Here is a 22,617-nt window from a genome sequence, read left to right on the forward strand (position 1 = left end):
GGTTAAGTGCATTTGTAAAGGGGTAACTTTTCAAATGGAAATGATCCATCCAATAAGACACGTGCTTGGGGTTTGTGCTGTGATTCATATATGATTTAAGCATTATAACTGGATCTGGCTTCCTAAACTGCAAGTTTTGATACCAAAAGTAAGAGGTGCTCCCACTTGGCTGCGCACAAGAATAGATGACTAATTTGCATCCTGGGCTGAAAACCAGAGAAAGAGGAGAAGGATAGACTGCATCCTCTCCATATTGTCGTTGGCGGAGTGTGTGTGTAAGCCAAGCAGAGAAGTTATTCTGTCACAATTTTGCCAAGTTGGCTTTGAAAAGGCCGAGGACAATGAAAAGGATCTCGTGCCCGCAGGAACACTGCTGCCATAGCACCCTGCAGCCTTGTAGACTTGGCAGGGTGCTGACAAACATCATCTCTGAAGCTCTGTTGGGTTCCACCACCAGAGCACTCCAGCAGCATCAATATCAACTGCTCCAGCTGTTTTTTATGTTTGTTTGTAGTTTTTTTTTATTTTGAGTGAAAGGTTAATGTCACCTTCCAGATGTCAGTTCTGCTCTTACTAGACATCCCATAGCTCTGATTCGCGACCAACAGACTACAACAGTGCAATGGCTCACATGAACTTGATCGATTGTCATTCATTGAGCCGTACATTTGGTTATGAAAGGAGTTGCTTTAGAAAGCTAGATCCATGCTTCGATGTGCGGTTGATTTTGTGTTCGTGTGTGTTTTTGACAAACTGATGTGAAAGTTCTCAGTGTGTTTTGAATGCATGTTCATTTGCTTGAGCAGTATGAGAGTCAAAGCAAATTCTTCAAGATGGTATGTGTGCTTGTTTGGGGCTTACTGCCAAGTTTCCATTTTCTATCCGCCTTCCAGTCTTGATCTGGTCTAAACTATTTGTCCATGTATCTTACAGCTGTTTAGAGACATTCGATAATGGAGGCTACAAGGAAGGTATGTTTTTTTTTTAACGCTTGCTCCCTTTCGTTTATTCACGACGTCTAGATGCATTGCAATGTCATCGGGCATAATTTATAAGGATGGATATAGTGGAACGTCCATATTTAATCAAACTATTATTTCTTTATACTTCGAAGCGTTTCTTTCCTCCGTTGAAATTAATATATGCTGAATGAGTTGATTCCAGGGTCACACTATCGCCTTTAAAATTGCACAGATCTAATTTTACGCATGCTGCATAAATAATGTGGAATCAATAAAATGTGTACTAGGCCTTTGAAGGGTGCACAGCCAACACATTGCCTTCTATACGTAAACAATACGGCTCACTTTGTAGTGCGTAAAATATTATCATTGTTAATACTTGGCAGCCTGTACAGAAATGTGTGCAGAATGGCCACCTCTGTGTATGAGACATTAAGCAGGCTTGCTGTATGTAAATCGCCATGACGAAGACCCCCCCCCCATCCCCCTGGTCAAGGCCAGCGCAACTCGTGCAGCTGGAATTTCAATGGAAAATGTCCAGCTTGTGTGCCAACATTCATGATAGGTTAGCCTCCTCATGTTTTGCTTCTCTATCTCATGAGCTCTAGTCACCCCCCCCCCTCCCTTTTTTTATGGCTTCTGACAGAAATGTTCATCGCTGTTTTTCATGTCTCTGTAGGTCTTTATTCTGAGGAGCAGCAGAGCCATCTTGATGGCAATTGGCCAACATTAGAGAGATCAAAGATGTAAAAGCAGCCTTTGTGTGCCCTGAGCGGGTTATTGCGCTGCAGCTGCCATGGCCGAGATGCTGCACATTTAATTGTCACATTTTCCTGTTTGCCATCACTGGCTTCTGTTATGGTGTCACAGAAAACAGAAAAGCTCAACAAAACTATGTGGAGTTCATCTTTTAGATGCCCACTGGGATAAAGCATTGACGTGATTTCGGAAAAATGCTGAGGATTTATTCCAGGATTTTGTGATTTTAAGATATGGTAACAAATGTCAGGAAAAGCCAACAGGAAGATCTCAACTCTATTTGTGTTTAAACTGAGGCACTTGAAATGGAATTCGGGCATGTACTGGCTCCCATTTAACACAAGTTTGTGATGAATTCTGACTAGATACAAGATTGTGCACAGTTTTGTAACCATATTCTCACTGTATCTCCTTTCTTGATTTTTTAATTTTTTTTTAATTTTTAAATTTTGTTATACCAGTTATTGTATAGGTCAAAAATAAGGGCAGGAAAAAAAAAGTTATTTTGATCTTTTTTTTTTTATTATTATTTTTTTTAAACATCACAAAAACCTTCCATTTGAACAGGGGTGTGTAGACTTTTTATATTCACTGCAGCAAGGGCCACAACATTATAGCAGGAGTGTCACAGTTGTGTTTATATGTTTTGAAAACCTTCGTATGTGCTTACCATGGTTCAGAAATGTCTGACGTATGGATTTTGAGCAGCCAAGGAGATTGACAGCTTGTATATCTTTTTGCAGGGCAGGTGTTTGGTGTTATCAGGCGACCTCGCCACTCTCCAGTGACATCATCAGTGCATGACACTGCCGACCAGAATGAAGAAACAGGAGGAAGTCAAGTGGACCAAAAGTGAATGGACAAGAGAGACATTATTCGATTCCCCCTGCACAGTTGAAGTTTATACTTGAATGTGTTTTGGACACTTTGATGGAGGAGTTTCCATCCCTGATGGGCTCCTGAATGGCCTCCAACATGGCAAGAGTCAAGTGTGCATTGATGTGCGCCCTCCGCATTACTGCATTGCATCATGGACCACAAGCCTTGAAGCACATTCCGAAGGAAACTTTCATTGCAATCGTGTATTTGTTTTGAAGGATTTGCTTGAAAGCACCACTGTTTTGGTGCCATTCTTATTTTTGTGAATTCTTTTTTTTTTTTAATATAAATATATGTGTTATGATAACCCTGCAGTTCAAAATGCAATCATTGCCATTGTACGCAAAGCATCATGTCGATGTGGTCCAGATTTTTGTTTTTCATATTGTCACTTATTTCAAGCCCCCTAACCCCCCCCCCACTACTTCATATTAGTGAACTTGCATGAACGTCTCATGCTGAAACAATCGCTTGTGTCTGACTGCTCTTGACTGTCCACCACTTGCTTGTAAATCGCCATCTTTAGGTCAATGCACTCATGTGAATTATTTATTTGGGTTACAGAGGACGCAAGATGAAGAGTTCTGAAGTTTTTTTTTTTTTTTTTTACACTGTTAACTATAGTGTGTGTGTGTGTTGGGGGGGGCAACTGTGTGAAATGTGTTTATTGTCGCTTAACAGCCCTCATGTCAATCCACGTGATTAGAACAATTTCCTCCCCACTCCTTACAATTTCATTATTAACAATGAGATGCAAATTGGAAGTTGTTTTGCTCACTAAAGCTATCAAACGTCGAGTGTTCCGAGCGGACTGTGGCCTTTCTAATGTTCTGAGACCTAATACAGATGAATGTTTCTGTCATCTGATAGGTATTTATTCTTAGGACACTTGCTACAAGTAGTTTTTTTTTTTTTACTGTTCTCCATCAATAAAGGTAGGTCCGACTTCCATGAGTGTACTTTAACGTGAATGTCAATTTGCAAACAAATATATTAATACATTATCCTTTATCAAGCACTTGTTTGATCAGTAATTGGTAGACACTGCTGAGGTATTTTCATTTGACTGTCAAAATAAATCATGCCAGTTTATTTTTTTAATTTCTTGAACTCTAATAAACACTTTATGCCAATTTTGTGTGTGTATGTTCCAGCTTGTGCATAAAATGATTGCACAAAAGTCTTGCTAAAAGATTAATGGACAGTCCACTGTGTTTGTAAAATGCAAATTGTGTGAGGTCAACCTGGCCCTTGGGAACATGTATACACACACACATGATGTATGTCCAATGTGACAACTGTTGGACAAACTTTTCCTGGCCTGAGGCTTTCATGGCATTAAGTGGAGCCTATAGACAAGCCTGGAGGAGAATGTGACAGGGATGTATATGTAAAGTCATCATGCAAGGTTAAGTGGGGGAAGGGAGGGGGGTCTTTGCAGAGGTTTGTGTCTTTTGAGTGATTCATGGTGGTCCACCGGTTGTGTGGTTATTGCTATAAGCACAAGTGACACATTAGGGTCAGTGTGTACCTCAAGACACACACCGGAGAGCCCCGCTAGGGACCCACGCACAGTAGGAGACCTTCACGTTTTCCGCACGCACAGGAGACCTACTGGGGATGAACACAGCGGGATGCATAATTGTATGCACGCGTGCATTCCAAATGGCCTTTGCTATATAGGTCATAGCGGTAGTTGCATAAATCAGACGCACTAAGACAGACCAGAGCTGTTCAAAGTGGAGACAAATGGAAAACGGAGATAAAGTGAGTTTTGGGGGAGCTTTGGGCTCAACTCAATATTCACCTGTGGGCGGCTGCGCCCTTCATTTGCACACAAGACCGGAACAGCGTGGGAGAGTGACCTGTGCTTCATGCTGAGCGTCAGCAGCACACATTTTGCGTCACGCTGAACAAATGGAACTATTGTCATTTGTACGAATGCCAATTTGGAATTTTTCCTACCGCTTATCTGGTTCAGGATTGCGGAAAAAGAAGAGTTCTAAATGTGTCTTCTCTGTTTATTGTTTCTTTCTTTGACCCCCCCCCCCCCCCCCCCCCCACCTATCGTCCTTTATGTTACTGATAATATCTTTGGTAGAATAAGTGTCTCATCCGTTTCAATTGATTCAATAAAGAAAATGTAAAAACACTATTTTATTAATGCACCCTCAGTCTACAATGTTGAGAGACCGTTTCACCCCCTCCCAGATGCTTTAAACTAGTTTAGACTTGTGAAAGCACTTAATGTTTTATATCATTTTTAAGCATTCCTCAGTGACTGTTCACACACATTTATCCAACTAAGAAGCAAAGTGGTGAAATGTATTGTGCAACTCAGACATTAGAAATAAATGAAACACTATATTTTTAAACACAAAAATGTTAATGCAAGCCATATTTGGACTACTTTGACTGCACTTCAAATCCATTCAAGGACATTGTTTAACGCTTGTATTAACACCCCTCACAACTAAAATTAAGATTAGACGTTGATTGGTGTCGATTTAAAAAGTAATAATTGTTGAATGGTTAGAGTTGAGACCATTTTCTTCAGCATCATTCTCCTCCTTGCAAGATGGCATCTCTGGTATTTGATTAAAAAAAAGGCCTCATAATTTGGTTTCCACTTGAATTTTCTGATTATCTGATTTATTTGAAAACAGATTGGCCAATAGTTGTATTTTATGTGACCTCATGTTGTCACATGGGCCACACGGCCAATCGGGGTCATGAACATGTTTTGTTTGGTTAAAGCAGGTGTAGGCAACTGAAGTGACAAGCTGCACAGGACACAAACACTATGCCTTTTGGTTTTTCCTCAACATCTAACTATGATATGAAAAGCCAAGTGTCCTGCAATTCGATTGCATTGAAGGGTTCATGTGAAAAATTAATGTCTACATGATCTCGGTTTTTGGAATTCCTAATCTGGAAGACAAGGCCTCACCAATTTATGTGAGTATTGAGTCACCCAAAAAACTTTGAGGTTCATTTAGCTATGACGAAATTGCGTATGTGATGTTAATTGTTTTTTGTCCATATTCTTCTGTTTTTCTTATGCAAATTTGAAGGTGGCCCAATGAGTCTGCAAGACCGTTCACCATCTGAGCAACCATCAGGAGATTAAGGCTTGTCCATGATGAAACAGGCAGTTGTCAAAGTGTCCAAATAAGGCACCGAAAGATACTACACCATCCAGACCAGGTGAGGTCTTGTGTTTCCACTACCTACTAAAACAATGGCTTTTTTTTAGACTGCTATTGGGTTTGAATGAGAATGTGTTCTGTGTATGTCTGACCTGATTTTATTATCAGCAAAATAGGCAGTTGTCACACGAAAATGATGAAAGAACATAACGCTGTGTCCTTCTGCTGTTTTGGAAGAGCTGTCTGGACTGGCTTTTTATAAAAGAATAGTGATTTGAATTGAAACTTTCAAATATTTTATTAAGTGAGACTCAATAGTGTCAAGACTACATTTTATTGCTTCAAAAAATAGTAGGTGTTGAACATTTAACGCTTTACATCTTAAACATCAGGATGCATGTAGCCGGTGTTAAAATTAACACACTGGGTGTTGAATTAACACCAGAGGATTTGTATTCTGACAGTTTAGCAAGTGTTTTGTGAATATAGCATGATTACATAACTGATGTAATGCATTTATTTAAACAACGTCGCTGACGTGTGTGATTGCATAAAAGATTGCAATATGGCAAGTGTGTGTGAAATATAAGGATTGATGTTCTATTGAGCACAGTAGGACACCCCGCATGGTTTTTCTTCAGGGATTTCTGTCTGGTGCAACATATTACATTTCAGCTTGACTTTCTTATAGAATATCACAAAAAAGATGAGATTTCTGATACATAAGGAATCAAGTTGACCAACTGCATTCAAGGCCAGAGTGAACAATCGTGTACACCTACTACACATTTTCTTTTCAATCATGTATTCTTGTACCACAAGCTCAAGATTTGTAGCACACTTTATCCACCCTATTTTCTGTCATGATGGAATGAGATTTGATTTTCATGCAATGAGTTATTGGTCACCACACCCATACTGCTGGACCCCTGGCAAATATTGATTTTGTTACCATGATGATCAGGGTTGGAGCCAGTAAGTTGCTTCTACCCACAGAAGTGATCACAAGACTGTGATTAAGACTGTGATTTGGCTATAAAGTGGGTGTGCCTGCCATTTTATAAATCAATCACTGGTGCCCAACCTTCCTGGCAGAAAAGCAGATAGCAAAAGAAAAGATTGTTTAACTCACCTTTGCACTATTACAATCAATGTTGTTTGTCTTTTTAGTTTCACCTCGTGCTTTATTCACTCTCCATTCAATTATGACTTTGTGAAAGTCACATGTTAATGCACAAAGGTGTTTAAATGACAGTTAGGGAACAAATGTCAAAATCAAACGAAGGGAGATGCAAGATTTTTGTCTGACAGGAACTTTCCTTTTGTTTTTCCTTACTAGTCTTTTGCCTCAAGCTGGCAGTCGTGTGGGACATCATACAGTTAGTTCATTAACACTGTTGTCAGTCACTTCCAGCTGACAGTCAGGAAAACATCCGAGATTTTACACACACACACGTGCACACACATTTCCTGAGTCCTGCAGTGTTTCCTCCGTTGTGCAAAAGCCACCAGGCTGTGCTGCGTCTGATTACCTCCCTTTGGCCTGGCCCTTCAACTTGATCACCAATTACTAGCCCTTGACAAACAAAGAAGGGAAAAGGTCCTTATCATGGTCTCTATGGCAACCAGTCTCTCAATCTATTCTGACTGATGATTCTCGTCCGCTGCCCTGTTCAAGCATGGGCACAGGCTGATTGGAACGAGAACTAAAAATATAGACTATTACTGTGGTTTCATCTTGTCTTAGATTAGGAGATGGTTAATTTAACTCATAATGACAACGTCAATACAAATGAGTAGCACAGCGACCAAGACTGCCTCACAAGTCTGAGGTTTGAATCTCACCGTACCTGTTTGCTTGTTCTCCTTGTGTTCGCCTAACGTTCTTGAGGTAGTATTACTTTCATATACTGTGGCTTTCTCATGCATGTTAGATTAAATTAAATCTCTGAATTCTGAAAGTGTGAATATGAGTGTGAATGATTGTTTGTCTATATGTGCCTTGCCATTGAGAGGCATAGGTGGAGAACTTGAGTCACATGACTTGACTTGAATAAGACAGCATTTGCAAATTTTAGGTCTTACTTGGATATAGCCTTCACACGATGTCGACGTTTGATTTCAAAATCTGAATTTTTAAGGTTGTGCTTGAAAGAAAAGTTTGTCTTGCAGATGTCAAACTTGGAAATGGAAAAGAGACAACATTAACTTCTAACTTCATCAAAGTTAGCTTAGCTATTAATTTACCGTCGCTTCACATCAGTTATGAATTTGATTGCGATGCATAAGACGGAAAGTGTAAACTACCACACAGAAGGAAAATTCTCGTTTGAATAACAACCAAATATTTTTACAAACACCTATGCAAAGCTTAGCACTTTCCTACCTCTCGCCTCTATTTTTTTTTTTTAAAGCTTTATCTTCCAGTGTGCCTATTTCTTGCGTGTAGCAGTTACAGTGGAATTGCAGAATATTCTCTGTCTGACACAAGCGTTATCTCCCCCGAAGCAGTCAGCGCAAATGTTCTCGGGGGGGAAGGACAAGAGAGTAAGGGGGGGAAGAGTGCAAGTTATTGAAACGCAGAAGCGAATGTCATATGAAAGCCTTCTGGGTGCTAGAAACCGAAGGGCAGAGCAATATGATTTTAAAGCAAATCATTTTTTAAAAAAAAGCACAAAGGGGTAGAAACGGTCAAATCAATACAAACGTAAGACAGGATGAACTGAGAATCAATCCTAAAAGTGGACAAATGATGTAAAGGTGTTGATGTAAAAAATGCACTGGTGTGTTTAGGTCAGATAAAAGGACCCTTCCTGAGCAGCCAGCATGCACGCGTGATTGAACACCGATGAAAGCTCAGAGATATTCTCGGTGCCTCTCGACTGGTCAGGATGAGTTCACCTCGGTTTGCTGGCTGATAAACAAACCAACAAAAACAAGTGAAGGTATTCTCATGCAATGTTAGACAGAAAATCTACCCTAAAAAGAATATTTTTAAAACCAGTCTATTTAGTGTTTGTTGCTAAGCATTGGAAGGTGTTATTGGTCAATCATTCAGGGACCATGAAATAAAAAAACATGCAGAACAGCTTTGACGGAAAATATTTCTGGTGTATGAAGGGATGGAAATAATCATTTGATTAATACCGTGTTAAGAATTCTTGGCATTGAAACAAAACATTTGGACAGCATGGATCTTCCATCCCTTCAAAATATACAACAGCACTGTACTAATTATAGATGATATTTTTTTCCGTAGTCACTAAATGAATGAATGATGGGCAACTGGCAGCTCGTGTAGCCCCTCTGATTAATATGTGATGGAAAGAGAAAAATAAGTACAGCTGGTATTAAGACCCCCTAACAAGCTCAACTTCTCTGAGTGGAAATCGATAAAAGAAAGGAAGAGGAGGGATGGATGGATGGAGGCAGAAGAAGAATGAATTGCCTGGGAGACAAGTGCTAATTGTAGATTAGTCACTCAGTGCCATGGGGTCGTCACGGTGTGTGTGCGTGCGCGTGTTTGTGCGTTTAAAGAGATTTATAAGGGTGAAACTTTGGATTTGCCCTTAATCGCTGTACAGTTTCATTAAACCTGATTGACGTGATGTGCAGCGCGCACATACAAGCAGTGCAGATGTTGACAGCTGTTGATGTAGTGATGTTAACAGGCTGGTGCACTTATCACATATTATGCATGAGAGCTTAAAAATAGCACTGCATTTTTGTCAAAACACGGTCAGATTAACATAACGCCTCAAGATTCAAATATGTCCATTTCAATTTGGTCACTCAGTACCTCCACTTGACATATTGTTGTTTGTGCAAGACTCAGTTTGAATCTATATAGGTCATGAACTGCGTGTTGGTTAATGTTTTAATCCTGCTAGCAACACAACAAAAATGAAAAACAGCCATTTTTCCCAGATTTTTAAAAAAAAAAATTATTTATTATTTAGCTATGCAATATCCAGTTTCTTAAATACAGTACGCACCACATTTATAAATACGTAGTTCCCAGATAGCTCGCCTTTTCCATGCTCAAGTTGTTGTTCCGGTTGCGTCCTGCGGCAAATTTTGTGGTCTGACATAATTTGAAGAACTTACTGTAGACACATCACACATTGGCTCTTGCCGTTGGCATTTCTGTGACTGCTGAAATAGTCTTCTCATCAAGAGGCCCAGACGAGCTGGCACCACGTACCTGCTAACACAACGCTGACCCTGTCAAGCCCGATCAGACTTCTCCCTGCATGGGTCAGGACAAACCTTGCCATCCGCGTTTCGGGAATACAAAGTATACAAAGAGCCTCCGTTCACTAAAAGCGCAATGCACATAATACCTTGTACCTCGGAAATTCAGTCTGATTGGGTTCAATGCCACTAAATCTAACCCAAAATGATGTAATATGTTCCAAGCAGTGCCCAAACTGATCAGTAGGACTTTATGCTAGCACAAATTGCTGATGATGTATTCGAGGTGAGACATTTAGAAGTAGAGAATAAGGTGGCGATTCTTGGGGGGGGTCTGCAGTTCCTCGTACGCTCTCTGGGGCCACCTTTATCCCGCTGAGAACAAAGCAACATGAGTGTCACTGGAAAAAAATAGACCCTATGCTGATATATCCACAGGCTTTTTGTGTGCCTGTGTGCGTTTGTGTGACGTTGTCCACATGTCTGCGTAGTCCCATGTTACATAAGCTGTTTGGAAAAAGGACTGAACTCTACACAGTGTAAGGGAAGGGCACTACTGTTGTATCAAAAGTACAATTTGAAAATAGCATAGATTGGATTTTTGGTCACACGGACATATGTGGTTGTGCTGTGGTTTCATATTCTATTCCCTTTACCAATCCTTTTTTTTAAATATTCACAGAATGTTCGACATTCCCACATAATCCTCTTTTCTCTCCTCATTTCCCTCATCTGCAAAATCACCAACGTCATCCTGCTCTCTCCAACCTCATTACTTGTTCAGCTCTCTCGCTCTCTCTCCAACACACACACGAACGATGAATTTGTCTATGGATGTTACTTTGCACTTAGAGGGGAAATTAAATCAATCTTTCTCTTTACAATAATATTTGCCCCCTTTCATCTAAACACGGTGTTCCTAATAATATTGATGTGTAACATGTATTAAGAGACAGTAAAATAATGTGAAAAACTTGCCACCCCTTAAATTCTCCAATTTGTCTTAAAAAAATTCTGAAGTAGGCAGTTAACCTTAGGCTTTATCTCTTAGTATGTCACTAACATTGGACTGAGATAAATATTACTACAACTAACCATTCACGTTTTTCCATTTTTAATGTCCTCCCAGGTATGCCTTCTTTTTTTTTTTTCATATGCTTTGGATTTATTGACCCTGACCCTTAATGACTTCAGTTAAAAGCTATGTTATTGTTGGCCAGAGTTTTAACGTGAACAAATAACGTTAAAATAACCAACAAGGCTCTTGTTCGTTGTGCCAGTGACGGCACGCCGAGCCAAACTGGAAAGTGAAGCTTTCATTTCATCAGCCCGCTGTCACACTGAGTGTTCTGGGCATGGAGCTGAAACAGAGACTGGACTGTGAATGGATCGCTGGATCCTGGTTTTGGGAAACTGCCCGACAGGCCTGACTGGCCCAATCATAGCAGAAAGAGTTTAACCTTCAGTCTATCTGTAAACTTTAGGACACCAAATTGGAAGAGGTCCTGTTCAAAACATCCATCAGAGAAGCAGCTGCAGCAAACTCTGTCCAGAAGGTGGTCAGCGCCTGTCACGTTGGCGGCCAAAGACCCAAAGCTGTTCCTAAGCGCCAACTCACACTAGTACAGAAGAACAGATGAGGCAAATGGAATGTTAAACTGCAAACTCACAACTTGCATGGTTTCTATCCAGCTGGTTAGGTTCACTGAAGACCCTAAATTTGTCACGCAAGTGCGCTGGAGTCTGTCCTGACTGATTTTTGGGGACATTAATGGAAAATGGCTACCCTCCGTGTGTTGATACTTTGATTGATGGGTGATCTCATAACTAGCTTTCTGTTTGGCTGACATTTTTCTAGTAGAAAATCTTTTCCAAAGGTCATTGGTGCCAATAATTGAAAGAGAATATTTTTGCATGTGTATTTAAAATCTCTGATAGCTCCTCACAAAACACAAATCCTAGAACACACAACTGACCATGTCATTTAATTCTTATGTACTGAAGAAAATGAAATGTTGACTTTAATTTGACGTTAAAGTGGTCCAATATTAAGATATAAGATTAAAATGAAATTATGTGGGATCGGCTTGACAATTTCAAAAAAGATTAAAAGTTCCTGTGGTTGTTGAAATTCTACACCAGGATCTCTAATGTAATTAACATTATTGGACTGGAAGCTACTATCTCATCTTATGTGTGTTCTTAGGCTTGACATTCTGAAAATTAAATTAAACACAAGTAAGAGTTATCACGACTTCAGAACAATCGTTTCAACTTCTGAGGTGAATGAGTGTGTTGCCGTAGCAACGACACAAGTTGACATACCCAACTGTCAACAGAATGACACAGTCATCGGGTGATGCTGAAGGTTGACAACGTCGTGCTTGGACAAGCGCTGTTAAATCGGCATGACAGTTGCAACAGTGGCAAAGATAATTATTGTTGTTACACGCTTCCATTGTTTTGGGAAGCTAATTACAACCGTTTAATTGCCAGTTAATAAATGACAACGAGGTTCTCAAACATCGTTTGAAGAGAAACACTTTAGAGAATTAAAAACATGATTTGACTGACATCACTGACGTAATTATGACTAAACAAGTGGCTGGCAAATGCATGAGCATGACATGATCAGGAAATCTACATTTAAATAGTTTTCGTTGGCCGTATTATTGATAACATTGCTGTATTTAGAATTTCGAAAATTGCTTTCATATAAAGAAATTAAAGCAACGTTTTATGTGGCACATCTCTCGCAACTCTTCCTGCCAACAGTGCTGTACAATAAACAAACCAGACACATTAAAAGAGAAATCCAATAAATGAAAGAAAAATGGATAAGACCAATAAAACGTAGTGCAATAAAAACACACGCAATGAAATGACCTAATAAAACAAAACAGGCTCAGTTTGTGTTAGAGGTGATTCTCAAGAAGGCATTTAACCTTTTGTAGGGTCAATGTGGATTGAATATTAAAAGGAAGAATGTTCCAGAAACAAAACAGGGACTACCATAGAAAAGCTTTTGCATCTCGTCTAGGTTGTTGGAAAGCAGTGTGCTGTGTGGGGCTTTTGATTTTGGTTTGACAGCTCGAATATGCGTGAGTAAGAGAAGGCCATACCGTTGAGATATTTAAAGACGGATCAAAAAGTCATCGAAAGTCTTTGATTGGCACAGAGGTTTTAAAAGTGGCGGATGAAAAGACGACTGAGTCAACCACTTGGTGTCGAGTAAGCTTAGCTTGATGGTGAAGATCACAGCAGTCAGTGCAGGATGTGCGAGGCGTGATGCTCAAAGTTTTTTGGACAGAAACTCAGGGATGGGCTGACCTCTGCGTCAATTGACTGGTCAAGTCAAGTCAAGTCAAGTTTATTTGTATAGCCCTAAATCACAAACAGTCTCAAAAGGCTTCACATAGCCAAAAATTGACAATTATTCTCAAAGCATCCCCTGATCTTAAGCTCCCAAAAGGGCAAGGAAAAACTCAAAACCCCTGCCAGGGGAAAATGAGAAACCTTGAGAAGGGACCACAGATGGAAGGATCCCCCTTTCAGGATCACCAGGTTGTAATGGATGCAGAGAGGGCACAAGTAATACATGTTATGAAAATCAATGAAAAAATAGATGTCGGAGGTGCCCTCGATTGTCCTGGCAGTGTCTTCAAGGAGGTTGAGCTGCAGTTTGGTAACCGTTTGTCAACTAGGGTAGGCTGCAGATCACTTGTAACCCAATGGGGTCAAGCGCTATAAAAAAATGGATTGTGACGATAGCGAGATGTTGCGCAACACTGTGACATAAGCGTGTAGTACTCAATTGACATTGAGTCACAGGTTGCCACAATTTTGTTTTTTTATAGTCATACCTAGAACGTCCACTTAACCTTTTCTTTTTGCTATTGTTTGTAAAACAATCTGTGGTGTTTTGGAAGAAGTCCATCAACTTCTCTTTGACGACAAATCCACATGCAGAATGAGTTCTACAGTCAGTCCACAGCACAGATTATTAGGCCACACAGATAGATTGAGATTTTTTGCACTTATTTTTGTAGCAGATCAAAAATGTTCCGATTGGGTAGGTGTGATAGTACACCACCACACACCTTCAATGAATGGTTGGAGGTCCGCAAAAAAGTGACTACTGTGAACCTTTCCTTGACGGAAAGGAGGTTGGGGATGGCGGAATGGTATGCATGGCCTCAACCCTGGAAAAAAAAAAAAACTCATGATACATGTGATGTTATCTACACAGTGTAAAAAAAAAAAAAACAGGCTTGAAGAAATATTGTCATTGTTGGCTAGCATGCATGACTAACTACGGTCAGCTGCCTTGGTCCTGACTTAAAACACAGCAGGTTTTGTTGGAGGCAAGTTTTCCACAACACAGCTTCAGGAAAGTTTCCATTTCAAACGAACTAATTGTAGCGACCACATCATTTTACCTTGCCCGAGGTCTCCCAAACAAACCATTCAGTTTATACTTGCGACTCTTTAATCCAAAGCGAATAATGGGCCTGGCTGGGATCTTGATTGATTGTCTCTCAGCATATAGCACTGTACGTGACTGCCCAAACAATTCACTTCAATTACTGTACTTTGTGGAATAATTATAGACAGTTATATCAACATACTAAAGCCTCAGTGGAATGTATTATTTATTTTAAAAAAACATGCAAGATTTGAAATAACACTTCTAAATCATACAGAGAGATGCAGGAAAATGCACACAAACAGAAATATGACCAATAGTGTGATGAAATTGATTTAAACCGGATGAGCTGGAGAATTTCACACAGCCAGGAGAGCTTTACTGAGGGATAGGCACTTGGAAGGGAGCTAGGCAGTGGCGATTCTAGGATCAGAGGTTTAGGGGAGCTGAGGAAAAACCAGGAAAGATGTATCTATATTTTTCATACGTCCAGGGGAGTTGTGAGGGATTGGGCGGAACAAACCGATTTTGTGGCGAGGTGGATGCTGCATTTTTGTTCTTTAGATATTACATTTCAACTAAGTCCTATACGGTGATATATATTTCTGTCTTGTGTAAAAAGATGCACCCAAAAAATATTAATGATAAAATCAATTTTTTTTTTTTTAAAAAGTGGCTTTAAGGTATTCCAAACATGGAATTTTGGGGGAGAAATCACACTAATAAATTCACCAGAAACAAGTAAAGATGCCTGAGATTGAGTTGATGTTGTGTTGAGGTAGCAGTGAGATGTGTATATGTGGAAAGAGGAGAAAGCAACGAGGATAATAGCTAACAAGCCTTTAACACCCAACAGGGATTCAACCGAGCCCAGGCACTGAAAGGAGGAAATTAAGATAAAGAGGGCTCGATACATGCACTGAGAAGTGTCTAAAAGGCACAACGTGTAACTGGAGAGACAAAAGCTGGTTTTTGTTTATTTTTCAGGCCGCAGTATTCTGGGAGGCTGCATTGTGTGTCTTTTTATTAGGTCTTATCAGTGCATATTTCATAATTAATATGTTTATTTTTGTGCAGTAGTTTTGCTGGTTGTAGCACTTACAGAAGGGTTTAATGATATGTTGTCCCTCTCTAATTTTTATCATTTATCCTGAAAATCCGGCCTTCACATTTAGACTGGTTGCCAGCCAATCACAGGGGCTTTGTTTTTCTTTTTCATTTTGTTTGAATCAAACACTAACCTCAAGTAGGTGAGAGCCGATATATGCGTATGTTGGCAAACAGAAGAGGGTAAATGTGGCAATATGAGTATAAAAGGCTTGACAGCACAGCCAGCTTTGCCTCATTTGGCCTCTTGTGTGTAATTGGAAGCACTTCCAACTGAAGGACAGGTACAGACAATTATTCATTTCACCAACAACTCTGAAGTCTCTCTAATTGGCTGAGTTTTTAAATCTGTATTCCAGAATATTTACAACCCACGCCGTAGCTCTAACCACAGACTGTCGACGAACGATATCTGTAATGAATATTCTGTAGAGGAAAGCTCGCAAGCCATCAGGTAATACTTTTTGAATGATTCATAGTCTAGTCAGTTTGTAGTTGTTAAACAATTTATGAAGGCTGCCTGTAAATGTCAGTAAGCACTGAAGACATTTGGATGTAATCAACTCAGGAGCTGATTTTAGAGCGACGCTCCAGGCGATCTCAATCAGCTAGTACGTGACACACTTTTGCTGTGCTGCAAAATTAAACAGCATTCATCTGTTATGATGAGGACATAAAACGAAATGCGATTTGAACAGTCTGATCATGCAGGCTTGGTTTGGGGAACTGCAACCTATCCCAAGGTGGCGCCGGCTCAATTTTGGGGGCATATATTGAGACAGATAACCTTTCGTTTCATATGAGTGGCAATTGAAGCCAGGTGAGTGAACCAACTCAATTTCAAACATACGGCTCCGCATTTGACCCTTTGATGGTTTTCAATTAATTTGATTCGGGAAATCATGAGTATCTCTATTTTTAGTTCTAGGTAAAAAGAAATGGGAAAGGGGAAGCCTGCTCAGGCTCACGTAGATGTGCTGCTTTAGTTTCAGAGACATTTTAAGAGTGGAAATCAACAGCATTTTGCAGGTCATCGTATGATTTACGAGACGAGGGATGCTTGAGGACAATCTGGAACAGCAGGAATGTCCCACCTCATAAAAATAAGCTTCACTGAACTTTATTGAAGCGCAGCGCTCAGACACTGCTGTCACACTATGTCGCCCGAGTTACTGGAAGGACCTTTATCCTTTTCTTGCATGTTCAGGCCGTATAAGGATGTAGCGTTTCTATCCATAATGCATATCAATCCATCCATTTTTTTTTTACTTTTTATTATTTTCAGAATTTGGTGTTTTTATTAGTTAGAGCCTATCTCGGCTGACTTCTGTGTATTTACATATATCTGATTTCTAAAACTTTTAGGGACATTTTTTAAAATTGATATAAGAAAAGATTTTCACCAGAAGGGTGAACAAGAAAGGAAAGAAACCCAATAAAAAAATTCCAATGAAAGTAACAAGTAATGCTCCACACATACTACATAAAAGACACCATAGCACTCCGTCTATTATTGTATGACTTAAGTATCCTGGAGCAGGAGAAATGAGACTCAGCCTGCAGAGGTAAATCGTGTAGCATTATTCCAAATAATGTTCTCCAGGTTGCCATAACGACTGAATACGGAGCCAGACTGGGAGCCTAAAAAAAAAAAAAAATCCAATTGAAGACAGTTACAATTTGAGTCAGACAGAAATAGTATCAAAATTGTTAAGAATGGTAAGATTTACTTAATCAAAGGTGTTAAGGGCTGTGTGAAAGATGACGGCACATTCAAAGTCATAACTAAATGCTGATTTAATAAAGCTAATAATTTTAACATCCCATGTGGAGAGAACTTAACAAAGGCAGGAGGTAATCAGCTGTGAAACTCTGAGAAAACTTCATTTAAACACAGCAGGGCTTTTGCGCCAATGGGCAATGTGTGTTCCAGTCCAGCTAATTCCTCCTGTGCTTAGCAGATATGGAACTTGGCATCTACTAGATCAGAGTGAGTGTGAGCATCAAATCAGGTGAATGTAAACGAAGGCACAGTACACAATTAACTGGTCGTGGATGACGTCATTCCCCTCTGGGAGGCAGTTGGTATTATGGCAGTCACGCAATGAAACTACCGTATTTTCCGGACTATAAGGCACACCTAAAAACCTCAAATTTTCTCAAAAGCTGACAGTGCGCCTTATAGTCTGGTGCGCCTTATATATGGACCAAATTCCTAACTTTAAACTGGCCCCAAGCATTGTGTCATGAAATCAATCATAAGTGACCCGCTGAAGACTATGAATCATTATTTTGTGATTATAAGGTAATTTGTTGCGTCTGAAGTTGAAATAAAAAAGATAAAATGGAGAATGATTTGATTTGGATTAAAAATCTGACATGATGCATTAATGGTTTGGTTTGGTTTATTGTTTAGCACATACTATTATAGCAATAACAGTGCAAGGAGAGAGACGAAGCCTAGGGCTTGTAAGGAGGTCCACTCCTGTTAACATATACAAACAAAGTGCAAAACAAACAAAGTGCTGTGTAGTCAAATGTCATTCAAGTGTTTTTAAAAATACAAAAACAAAAGCATAACAAGCTCAATATTAATTTGTCATATTTACATATGCATATATACGAATGTGTATGTATACATACATAAACAGATACACAAAATGGGCCATTCATTGAAGGTGTGCCTTATAGTCCGGAGCGCCTTATAGTCCAGAAAATACTCTAAGTGTTGTATTAATGGAGGCTTTCATTGAGCCAGATTCAATAATGTTTTGTTGGACAAAAAAAATATATATTCTCATTAAATTGTCTCCTTGATTGAGCTTCTAAGACTTTAATCATTGAATAAAGATAATCACTTAAGTAACTTTGAAGCCCTTCTTTCATGAAGCCTAAAATCACGCCAACATCCTCATTGTATCTGGATTTGGCTTTGAAGCCTTTCCAGTTCTTTTTACACGCACGCACTCGCCCACTTGCTGTGAAAGAGATGAAGGGAAGAGGAATTGTATTTGTTTCACACCTCGGTAGACTTGTGCCAATTGTTTTTTTTATAAGTCTTTCTGTGTTCTCTTTTTAAGAAGAACTTTTATTCTGATCTTGTTTTTGGAGTTGTTCAGGTATTTCTCAGTTACATCTTTTAATGTCATCTGGGAAACATGCAATTTGATTTATTTAGATAATGATTCGACTCTCCTCCAGACTCAACAATTTAAAAATAACCACACGGTCTGCTGCACCCTAAATGAAGCGTGTCGAATAATTTCACTTAACACAGGAATTAGAGTTGTAAGAAACTAGAATCACAAGTTTATTCTCAGACGCACTAACAGTGTCTTCTGAGACCTTGTGTGAATTCAAACATGTCCCCGCTTTGCTCACTGACAAGAAAAATCCAAAACACACCCACAGCCATCTGTGATTTTTGTTAGTTCGGGAAATTGGGCAATAGGTATTAATTTCTCTGTCCAATAGCTCTCATCGAACATTTTGTTTATTATTTCCTACTCTGACGGGAAATATGAGACCATGCAAGACATGGGAAAATGGGAATAAAATAAAAGGTCTGCTATAAACATCCCGTTATTAATTTGACAGACGCTGAACAACGGCGACATTATCGGGAAATCTTAGCTCAGGTGTTTGCAATTACGGCTCATTAGCTGATCGCTCAGGGAGAAGTTTGGTGAAGCAATGCGGGGAACTCGTGGGGGATCCCATCATACCGAGAAGATGATTAGAAGGAGGATGATGAACAGATGCAACAGAACTAACTTAAGGTAGACAGAGATGCCATTCAAGCAATGTTTGAACATCAGGATGTGCTTGAGGTCTAATCGGAGGAGTAATTGGAAATGCACAGAATGAGCCAATCTATCGGAAATGGTATTAGAAGAAGCAACCGCATAATATAGTGTCAACAAAACATTGCTTTGTTCGTCAGATCAATGTTTTTAGTCTCCAAGAAAATAGTGCATCTGATCATGATTTTAGTCCAAGACATACAAACATAGCCATTCGGAATAAAATATTGATCGGAATTGGCTTGATCCAATCAGAATATTCGTAACGGGGTGGGTGTGTACATGAAGTGTTTTTATTCCGACCAAACTTTTAATCTGATTTAATGCGTCCATGGAAATGTAACCAATGTCTTATGACTGATGAGCTATTTTTAGAACAGCCCAGCGGGGTACTCGTGTCACATGCTCCTCACCGGCTACTGGGCACGTTGGTGACCCCTGGGTCTCCTAGACCTAGACAGTTAGTAATTGTGTACTGACCCCTAGAGTATGTCATGCCCCGAGATATGCTTTTGCATATTCAAACTCATTTGAGACCATGTAACATTTCTCTGCAGCACAAAAGAAAACTAGCAGAGGTGCAAATGCAAGTTCAAAGCTATGTCAATTTTCGCTTTATTATTTTTTCTCTATGCAGTTGTGTTCACCAATAATTTGCCCTGAAATGCACTTTGAACACGTAAACATTATGTAGTCCAGGTTGATAATATTCAACAATATTTAAGTTGAACATATTTTTGAACAAGATCTATATTTCCATTGTTCTCATATAAGCATATTTAAAAATGCAACAGTCGGGAAATGCGTATCCCACGGTGACTTTGGGAACTAATGTTTTAGTTTTAGAGTTTATTTTCCAAAACAATCAGCATGGAAGAGTCTGTCTTGTAAATGTGCGTTTGTGCTATGGAGAGCTCGTAAAAACTTGACTTGACTTGACTTGAGCTATGGAGAGCTCGTAAAAAGGGACCACGGCCTTTTTATACTGCATAATTGACACACTCATGTATGAGTCAAGTGCAACATGTGGTTTAATGAAAAGCTGCTGGCAGGACCTGATAAGACATTTGTCTATATGGGGATTGCAGAAGCTTGGAATTGTCACCGTTGAAAACTCCATGCAAGAAAAAACTCGAAGACGCGCTTGTCTGCCTGTGCGTGGCAGCTTGTTTTTATTCCAGCACAATTGACAGTGGGTGCCGGGTGTTGACGCTTCCATGTGCCCGTGAACGTCTCTCCCTATCTCTGCCTCCCTCTCTCTCTCTCGCTTTCTCTCTCTCTCTCTCTCGCTTCATGTCCTCGTGCACAAGCGCTCAAATATTAGTTACCCGGTCCCGACTAAGCCTGCGTTCTCCTCGCTGGAGAGACGGCAGAAGAGGTGGACAGCGGCGAGGAGGCGATCAAGCGAAGGAAGACACACAAACACTTCGTCCAGCGTCCCTCCATCCTCCTCTTCGCCCTCCACGACTGCAGCTGTTTTGGGTCAAGCGGGGTGGCGAGGCAGGATGCGCCATGGGACAAGCGTGCGGACACGCGCTGCTCTGCCGTAGCCAACCGCCGTCCACCGACATGTAAGTCAGCCACTACGATGTGCGTGTTTTTGTGTCGCTGCTACTTCCTCGGATGTCTCCCAAGGAGGCTGACTGCACATGGCCCCTTGTGGTGCTGCTGGTGGAGTGTTGAGTTTGATCGGCTGTCATTATTCCCTCTTGACAGCAGCACCATGTGAGTTGCGAGGGCAGCTGTCAGCTCCATAAAGCCTCCACATCACACTCTGTCACCCCTCAAATATTCCCACAGAGTCTACTCTGTGACTTTTATCACTCCCGTGAGTCCCACAGGCTATATTGGTTCAATAATACCAGAACCATTAACGCTTATACACTGTTTAACTGATGTAAGTTATTTTTAATAAAGACTGAACAAATTAGAAATACTTGTTCAAGACTTGTAAAAAAAACCACACTTTTTTTCATTAACAATTCATGATCGTATTGCGAATCAAGAAACTGTCTCATATTGTTTTGGAGCTGGCAATGGCTGCTTATCTTTTATGCCATCAAAACAATGTGCTGCCTTTGTTGACATTTTGAAACTATTAACTGAAAATAAAGTAAAATGAATATTTTAAAGAGACAGTGTGTTGAATTTTTTGAATGCCATCTAGAGGTGAATTAATAGAATGCAACAATGCAAGTTCAAAGCGCATGCATTTTGAAGCACGCACACTACTATGCTTAGTCATCACGCTTTGCAATGCAATTTCTTGAGCAGAAGTGCAAGAAAAAGTTAATCACAAACAACTTGTGGTGTTCCCTCAAGTGACGAGAAAGTTATCCAGGCTGTAGTTATTGCAGGTTGAGGAAGTACGTTAGCCAAGTTTGTCTCCTTTGTGTTTCTGTAGCATAAAGATCACAGCAAAATGTCAACCTCCTGTAAATTATAGCGTGACCCATATAATTGCAATTACTAGACATACAATTATTTATTATTCATATACCTTGATAGAATTTATTTTTCAAATAATTGAAAATGATAGGTTTTGAAAAATTCTTTATGTCCCTTTAAGCCAGGCCTACTCAATAGTGACTTCTTCATCTTCTACATAGATGGACAATAATGTAGACACACTCCACAATGTTACAGAAAGTTGTTTTAGAACAGTGGAAAACATTATGCAAACTCCTAATTCAATTAAATTTTCACTTCCCGGCAGTGCGATGGCGATGGTGCCCTAGTGGGTGTGCCACCAGCAGTTTGACGTTCCCGTGATGCATGGATTGTCATTGTTGAAGACAAGTTTATTTTGAATGTTTGTTTGGCCTGCTCTTCCTCAGAGGCACACGTTGACAATGTCAAGGCAATGTGTTAAACAGATTATTAGAATAAATCCCTCCTGTTGGCAAACACAATTTCTGTTGCTTGAAATCCTCCTGTGAAGCACCTGCTCCTAAATGAATGGAGGCATCTGCTCTGATTCAGGTGAGCTGTCGCGATCAAAGCACGAGGCTGATCAAACGTCTTTCACACTCGCCAAATACTGTATGCTTATGAGGTTTCCTCATAACATGGTTTGATGTCCCTATTCTAGGATTTTTCAATAACCCCTGGTGTTCGCTTGGAGTTGCCCTAGTTTAGCACACATGTTTTGGGGATTGCTGAGTTGCAAGTATCATCTGCACCACCCTCCCCTGAAGCAAGCAGATTTCCTGAGGAATAATGAAATGTGCCAGGCCTGACATTACAATTAATTGGCGTAGCGGATCTTATACCTTCTCCCCTTGAGCATAAATTGCTTTGACTGGATGACACTGAAGGTCACAAGGAATGATGCTGTT

The 22,617-nt window shown here is 40.0% G+C and overlaps 2 protein-coding genes across 8 annotated transcripts in view; both read left to right on the forward strand.

Annotated features, from left to right (window-relative positions):
- The window catches only part of arap1 (ArfGAP with RhoGAP domain, ankyrin repeat and PH domain 1), a 29,425-nt gene extending 25,692 nt beyond the window's left edge, over positions 1-3,733 (forward strand). For all 6 annotated transcript variants that reach the window (XM_088380146.1, XM_088380148.1, XM_088380145.1 and 3 more), the window contains exons 34-35: positions 934-971; positions 2,465-3,733. In XM_088380146.1, coding sequence (XP_088236272.1) covers positions 934-954 — 21 coding nt within the window. In that variant the 3' untranslated portion in view covers positions 955-971; positions 2,465-3,733. The remainder of the gene's footprint in view (positions 1-933; positions 972-2,464) is intronic.
- Positions 3,734-5,317: 1,584 nt separating this feature from the next.
- Positions 5,318-22,617, forward strand: part of pde2a (phosphodiesterase 2A) — a 107,373-nt gene continuing 90,073 nt past the window's right edge. The window contains exons 1-3 of one of the 2 annotated variants that reach the window (XM_088380887.1): positions 5,318-5,558; positions 5,675-5,807; positions 20,590-20,850. In XM_088380887.1, the coding sequence (XP_088237013.1) occupies positions 20,792-20,850 (59 nt within the window). In that variant the 5' untranslated portion in view covers positions 5,318-5,558; positions 5,675-5,807; positions 20,590-20,791. The remainder of the gene's footprint in view (positions 5,559-5,674; positions 5,808-20,589; positions 20,851-22,617) is intronic. The other variant, XM_088380888.1, reaches the window with a different exon arrangement.

This window comes from Syngnathus floridae, chromosome 7 (genome assembly GCF_059516105.1).
Source record: "Syngnathus floridae isolate MCC-2025c chromosome 7, RoL_Sflo_1.0, whole genome shotgun sequence".
Classification (NCBI taxonomy): Eukaryota; Metazoa; Chordata; class Actinopteri; order Syngnathiformes; family Syngnathidae; genus Syngnathus; species Syngnathus floridae.